Source organism: Haliotis asinina, chromosome 13 (genome assembly GCF_037392515.1).
Source record: "Haliotis asinina isolate JCU_RB_2024 chromosome 13, JCU_Hal_asi_v2, whole genome shotgun sequence".
In the NCBI taxonomy this organism is placed as follows: Eukaryota; Metazoa; Mollusca; class Gastropoda; order Lepetellida; family Haliotidae; genus Haliotis; species Haliotis asinina.
This window is the reverse complement of record NC_090292.1, coordinates 20,413,044-20,421,184: the sequence shown is the minus strand read 5'-3', so window position 1 is coordinate 20,421,184 and position 8,141 is coordinate 20,413,044. Positions and strand designations below refer to the sequence as shown.

At 38.3% G+C, this 8,141-nt stretch overlaps 1 protein-coding gene across 1 annotated transcript; it reads left to right on the top strand.

Moving 5' to 3' along the window:
* The first annotated feature begins 2,916 nt into the window (after nucleotides 1-2,916).
* LOC137260210 (uncharacterized) lies at nucleotides 2,917-4,293 on the top strand. Its single transcript, XM_067797904.1, has 3 exons — nucleotides 2,917-2,933; nucleotides 3,280-3,306; nucleotides 3,607-4,293. The coding sequence occupies exons 1-3, from the start codon at nucleotides 2,925-2,927 to the stop codon at nucleotides 4,006-4,008; spliced, it is 438 nt and encodes a 145-aa protein (XP_067654005.1). The 5' UTR covers nucleotides 2,917-2,924; the 3' UTR covers nucleotides 4,009-4,293.
* Nucleotides 4,294-8,141: the final 3,848 nt, after the last annotated feature.

Sequence of the window (8,141 nt, the reverse complement as noted above, 5' to 3'; positions counted from 1 at the left end):
CAGTCATTGGGGTTTTGTCGGTCCAGATTCACGTGTATGCATAGTTAGGGTAGCTACCTCCCAAACATATCACGTGTCATCTACACCGGAGAACTACTGTACTGTACCCGAATTTCTCGCGAGCAAGTAATTCTGGAGAAATGTTTGCCTAATAAGGTAACAATAAAAACAGCAAATGATTCACCCTCTCTTTCATATACATGTTGAATGGGAAACACTAGCTGGTATGGTTTTGATATCGTTCAGTGTTTCAAACTCACATTGTAACATGATAAATGGCTATACAATTATACACTAATAAATTCCACGTGTATCGTTGCTCGAAAGTATACCGTTTATTGAGGCATGAAATTCTTGCACTGCTGTAATCAACAACATGACATAAATAATCTCATATGTATTTTTATTACCAACTGTAATAACACGTGATTACCCGTGCCCATTTGTCTTAAGACTAGAGGTGGAAACTGAATTGATGGACTACGGAACACGTCATTCACTTCGGCTAATTTCCTTTCTTTAAACAATGGATGGAAATGAACTAATACAGAAGTTACAGAAGTTAACAAAAGTTACGGGAAGTCACGCAGTGTTACCTATCAGCTCACAACACAACCGATGTGACAGCAGATAGCACAAGTTTTCATCAATACATCACTCATCATGGTTAAGATGGTTAAGATTTACTTAATTTTTGAAAGTCAACGAATTTAATTTCATCCCGTGCATCCAGACGAACAATGAATCTCTTCGTCCCTTCACCAGACTGAATGACGTAAGCAGAACCGTCCATACCGAGGAATGTCACACGCGCATCTGCCCAAGTATCAGCGGAATACTTGTCAAAGTGAGTGATGCATGTCTGGATTTGTCGTCGCAATATTTGTTCAGCTTCCGTATTTTCCCGCCCTTCATGTCCAACAACCGAAACTATCAGCTTTCCAAGGGCACGTTTGTTGATTTCTTCAACCGTGACCTGAAATGGAATGATTACACATCAATCACTTCCTTGCCTTACACACCCATCCTCAAGATGACAATGAGACCCATTGTGAGTTTCTTAACGCAAATATACAAACCACAATATCGCAAAATTTTACTGAAAACATATACGGTATTTCTCCAAGCAAAATATTTTCATCACTTCACATTCCTCTTAATGACGTGAAAATCGATCAGCCATTCACCGCACATAACCTTTTTACATAAGCCCTTATTTTTTCACAAATACTTACATAGACTTTAGCAGAATCTAAAGTAAATCCCTTTCTTTCACTTATCTGAAAAGAAATGTTTGTTTTTTTCAAATTAAAAACATCGATAACATTTCAGGGCTAAAATGTACATATGGATCTGAAGAATCTCAATTCTTTGCAATCTGTATACCTGTCAAATCAGAAAGTGTACTTTCAACCACCAGTAAACTCCTTCGTGAAACTTAGGTAATCATTTTATATCTTCCCTTGTGTTGGAAAGTTATTTCCAACCGACATCAGAGACAATACCAGTTAGTATAACACAAAATGCAAACACTGTGTTGTCAAGAATTGGATAAAAGATTGAATGAGGTCAGTAACAGTCACACTTACAATATCTTTAACATGCAGTTAACGGAAGAATTAAAGTAAACTGTACCGATAATTTCTTTCAAGTATTGGTGACAAGTCAAATTGTATAATAAACTGTTTAAGGAGTAATGTCCTATGTATGATCTGATGAGCACCCACTAACTTTATATTTACGTTAAATCTTAAAGTGTACAGATAACATCCACAGTGACATGTTAAAAGGACATTAACCATTAAAGGATTAATGACATTAAAGGATGTTACCTATATACACGAAAACGACTTTGATAAGACAAGTGATCAAAATGAACCATACACTTGGAGTCACCTGTAAGACTGAAATAGTGATGATGTGATCAACATATCTCCACATATACTCTTGGAAATGTCTGTTGTAGTAGACTTCTGGTCACAACAAAGTCCCTATGGTATATATCTATGTACACCCACTATGTCCGTGCATTAGTGTTGTGTGTACAAGGAGGATGTTGGATGTACAGTGTACAAACTAGGTCAAACTGACATTGGTCTTCACAGCTGACATCAGGGAGTGAGGACAAGGATCGCCCACTCAAATTAACATGAATATCAGGGTGTGTTTCAACATTTTCAATGACTAACTTCAAACATGACATGCCTCTCCGTAGTATGCACTGTTTACTCTTAGGTATACTTGCCTTAAACATCTCACCCAGCCGGAACCAACTGGTTACGTAGCCAATCTATAAAAATACAAATTAAATCTAACAAGGAGGCGATTTTTTCTGTTTTGTTGTTTGTTTAACGCCGCACTCGGCTATATTCAAGTTTTGTGTCAGCGTGTTTTAAATGATCCAATATTAACCAGACAATCCAGTGATGACCATTATGAGCACAGTTTCGACAGGTATCAACTAAGTAGCCTCTTACAAGCATGACTTGTCCTGTCATATCTCAAACCCTAAGAAGAGGAAGAGGTCATATGATTATAGTCAGGTAGCTGAATGTTATGCATGAAACGGTGACAATGACCATTTCAAAACAAAGATGGGTGACACAAATTTTGCTTTTGATACAGAGACATCTGTTAAAATTGCGACGATACAGATAATTGCCCAACATCACAATTCAGTTAAAAATGAAAAATGAAAGATGTTTCTACCAACCAGATTTCCCATGTTGAGCCACAGTCAAGAGTGTTACAGTCCTTAAGCGTTGACAGTGCAGGGACTTTATGTTTGTTGTATCTGAACAGTCAGTGGAGGCGGACAGCTGAACGGCGCAGGGTGTTTCATTTTATCCAATCAAAATACAACTACTTTCTGTATATCTGTATAAGTAGCCCTGCAATAAAAGCGCTATCAAAGGACAAGAGACATGGGTAAAGTAAGTAATGCTTCGCATTTATATGTGTGGTTTAGTAGACTCTACTCACATGAGACTTCATTAAAGTTGAAATTGAAGTTTAATCATTGCATTCCATTTTTCTTTCAATCAAACACCCACGTAATCGAATAAATGCGATAAGACAGTAATTAAAAAAGTGCAATTTTCCTCGCTTAAATGTTTATGTTGGTACATACTTGGTGAACAAACATTCCAGGCAATCATTGTTATATAATTGCAATCAATTTTGAGTTTTGATTGTTGTAGTCATCCGTGCCACAAAAACCGGCACCTCTCAAGGATTCTGGGGGCTCTCATATGCTAACCAGTCTTTTAAATCTTTCAGGGTTATTCGAGGAATTTTCATGGAGAGGTGAGAATTGTACCTGGATGTTTTAGTTTCAAACGATAAGGCCCATAGTCATAAAAACAAATTCTACTGCGTTAATATTTGCTGTTTTTAATTCATGACACATAACCAATCATTGAATTATTAAAATCACACAAGATTTCACACATTAATCAAAATGAACATGATATAATAGGACCCTGACTCATGCAATTGTCTCAGCGTTTAGCTAAAAATCGTTATGGAAAGGTTTTGTTGCCTCTTGCACGTCTTTGTATTATTTTATGTTTAGTTAATACTGTGTCATTTTTGTTTTGTTTTTAGGTGATTTCTTGTGGAGACTATATTGGGCACTCGGATGTTTCGAACTATATTCAGACACGTGACATGCCAAAGCAGGATAGGAAGATGCTTCAGGGCTGTTACGATCTTTTCGAATCCAAGCCAGATTTTGTCTGGAGGAATTGCGCCATCGAAGTCATGTGCCCGTCACTTTCTGTGAAGTTCGTGTCTGGAGATGAGCGCAACCGGTACATCATACGTTTAAAAGATGATGATACGTGGACAGTGCCTATGAGAGAAGAAATTCGCACTAAACTGTACGATACATATGAATGGTTAAGGAGCCATTTGAAGGGAATGGGAGATGCCATTGCTGGGCATATCAAGGACAACCCCGAAAAAGTGCTCTCAATTGGCTTTAGCGCCCTAAAGTTAAAAAAGTGAGCTGTTTCAGCCGTGCATGATACGCACACGAAAGAAAAAGACTAGCTTCGTATCAAGACAATGGAGTTGTGACAAATGTGATCCCTGCCACTGTTGTTATCATTCCAAGTTGTCATCAAATTTTAAAATATTTGCTACAAAGAAGTCTGTTATCTACAAGGTTCATATTTTAACTAACAACATTTTTAGGTGTATGTTTATAACGAAAGACTTTGATGTTTTATAAAGTAGATCGTAACAGCTTTTTTCTAATAAAATTAATAATTCTTGTTATTTAAAAAGTGAGTAATGTATGTTTTTGTTGATGTGAGACATACCTGTCAGTCGTTCCTGTTATTGCACATAGAAATAACTGTTGTGTCACACACACACACACACACACACACACACACACACACACACACACACACACACACACACACACACACTCAGACACACACACTGAATACCCAGAACAGACATTGTACTCCCAGCATTAAATATCCTTTATACGCAAAAACACTGCATACCTAGACCAGCGCTTAACAGGATCATCCATGATGACCATAGCTGTAACACCTTGTCATTATTATACAAATCTCTTAGCACGATTGGTATCATGACCTCGGTGCAGTAGTAGTGGTCAGTCTTCGCGGTGCTACTTCTAACCACCAGATCGAGCTTAATGTCACCACAAATACCATCCCAGATCATCACACTGTCGTGCCATGGGCATGCAGTTCTTGGACGCAGCGCCCAATGTCATCTGCGCCAGCGTTTCACAGTGCGAGCCCATCTCAATATGCTGAGTCGATGTTGCTTGTTCAAGGTCATTCACCTAAAGGGTCGGTAAGCTTTAGATCAAAATGGCGGAGACGTCGAGCTCCAGTCTTTCTGCTGACGAGGTGTTCTAAAGCATCTCATGCTGATGACGTGACAATGAGGAACCTGTTACGTATGTGTAGCAGACGAAGATGACGGACCGCTCAGACGCCAAACATCTCATTCTTGTTGGTTCAATGCTAAAGAAGGATTTTGGGCACGATTTATACCCTATTCTTGAATTTCCTAGTGCAGTTTCTCCCCCAAAACCAAACAACCCATGTTTCCCAGGAAACTTGTGATGCAGATACACCACGAGGCCAGTTACTCCAACTTATCCTAAGTTAACTTTTGTGAACTACGGTAGTCCATCAAATTCCATTTCACCCATTGTTTACAGACAAATAAGCACGTGTCAGTACACATAGATGCTGCAAACTATCTATCTATCTATCTATATATATATATATATATATATATATATATATATATATATATATATATATATATATATATATATATATATATATATATATATATATATACACACACACATCTATCTATCTATCTATCGATATATCTCTGTGTGTGTGTGTCACTGAATAAATCGCCAGTTCATAGAGTAAACATAATTACATAGCTGACACTGAGCGAGATTATATCCCATTGAACTGTTTCTTCTAGGTACACATTTCTCAGGAGGAATTACTGCCCACCTGTAGTTGACACGTGATATGGTTGGGAGGCCCACAGGGTGGGTCGTGTGACAATGCAAGAATGAATGAATATGAATACACGAATGAATATGCTTTAGTGACATGTTTGACTGACACATGTGACTTGGGTGTAAATCATTATCAGTGCGATAATGGTCACCTCCGAATGAAGGCAGTACCATCCCGCTAAACTGCTGAATGAAAAATGAGTTATTTGTTGTGAGAGACGGTAACCCTGACCACCAGCTCCCTATAGTCGTCCTTTCCAAAGATATTAATTCTAACCCAGATCTCTTAAATAAAACATTTTGGTGCGCTAGAAAAGGAGGAAATACATTTTGAAATAATTTTGTGAATCAACTAAACACCTATCCAAAACTTCCAAACACAAGCAAAAATCACTCCAGTATAACCAGAGAAGAGAGAGATTTTTCAAAATCGGACCAGGGATTTAGAATGATATTTCATTGAAATGAAATTCATCAACTGTTACAAGTTTTACTCATCATAGCATGCATTGCCTTTCCTCTTTACCAGGAATCGTTAATGAACTAAGCAAATATATAACTTAAGTATTATGTGTACCACTTTTTGAGCACCCTACAACTTCCTGCTTCAGATCAACACTTCCTGGTCACTCGATTCTGTTTATCTCAGTGAAACATGAAATACCAGTGTATGGTTTTATATATTAAATGTCGACTTTTGAAATTCTTATTGTGTGTAACTTTCAGTTTCACCTGGCTATGTCTCCTGTGTATTGCATATTATTACTGGTGGAGCTGGCAGTCGGTGGCAATATTTGGGGACCATCTCACTACTGACAAAATTCAGACAATGCACGCCAAAGAGATCAATAAGCTGTATGTGAGATATGAGTCCCAGCTCAGGACTGAGATTACAAAGACCATAGGGTCAACCATGACTCGGATCTACATAGCGTCGTACTTCCATCCCATTCCACCAGAACATTGACTTTACCTGTGGGAAGACCTACAGAAGTATCCGTTTATTAAAAGCATGTTGAGCACTGTCAGCTTACCTTGTACCACAAATACGGTATGTTTGTAGTCTCAGTCACGGCGGCTAAGTATTGTCAATTTATAAATGAAAAACAGGTAGAGATGACTCTGGAACTGACCCAGCAGGGGGAGAAAAGGTGGTTTAACCAAGCACCACAATAAAAATTGTATGTGGAGGTGATGCAGGTGATGAGGTGCTGCCGTGGTAATATTGTTTGTGTTATATAATAGACCACAACCAGTGCCCACAACCCAACACCACAACCACAATTAGAGGTCAATCCACATATTATGTAATAGAATATATATATATTATTATACATTATTATATATATAATATCTGAAGGAAAACCATTTGTTATTGATGCATATCACATAACCATGGTATCCTGTTTAGCTGTAGCTTAGGCACGTTTAGGCAATGGCTTCCAAGGACATTCTCATAAAACAAGAGATCATACCGGAAAATATTTTATAGTAACACAGAATACTACCTGCTCACTGGTAACCAATTCGAAACCCCCGGGGATTAAGACACCCTTTCTCAGTAATAACCCCTTTCCAAGTGACAGCAAGATCAGGAGCTGGTCTTCATCACACCTAGCCACCATCGTATTGATCGCCAAGCAATTAGATTGAGTATTTATATAAATATAACAAATATGAGACAAGTTCCACTTCATTGTCAGTTCATGCTTAAGGGAAAAGCCACGATTTGTAACAAGAAATGCAAGACTAAGGTGCATTGTTTTCATATGAAGTATATAAGACAGGGTTTGGTGAACTACACATACCCTGTATGTTGTATTGAGGTGAAAGGTCATTACTGTTTATGCAAAGCCCACGGAGAAAACATATTTACGAGAGAAGAATCAAGATTATTCAAACAAAGGTAAACGTCTCCTCAGATTATAGATTTGAAAAACACTTTATGTGTTTAATAATGAATACTGTTTGAGAGCCCGCTGCTCTACAGTTTGTGCTAACTCCTAAAACCCCAAAAGGGTTGTCTGGGAAACTGTTGTATGAATGTAGACAAAAATATAAACATCTACGATGAGTTGGTCATTAATCACAGTGAAAATGTCACATGTTATACAGAGGATGGATGGTGTCTTTGAGCATGTTGAGTCTTTTGTCAGCGGTGAATGAAAAATCATGAATCTACCCAGGAAGGTAGATGCAGCTATCAACACCTCATGGCGAGAAACATGAAAATACTAGGAACTCGGTCCATACAATGATAGAAGGTGGGGTGAGGACATAACTGATAACTTCTATCTATTCCCAGTTAAATACATGCCGGATGAAGACTTTTCACCCAACATGTGGTCAAAACACAGAAGTCACCTCCCCTCCATAAACAGTTTGCACGAGAACTGTGTAGTCATTTGCTCCCAACTGAGAAAGCATCAAGCGCTGAGATCACTTGGCATACAAGTCGCTTCCAGCATACAAGCAGCTAGTGCTCCAAGGGAAAGAGCAGGGGTTTAGAGGTTATTGCCTCCTGAGGAAAGCTGAACTAGTTGAACTGTTGTATCACAGAAGATGACACAGAAGCACAGAGAAGTCGATGTACAGTCGATCTCAAAAC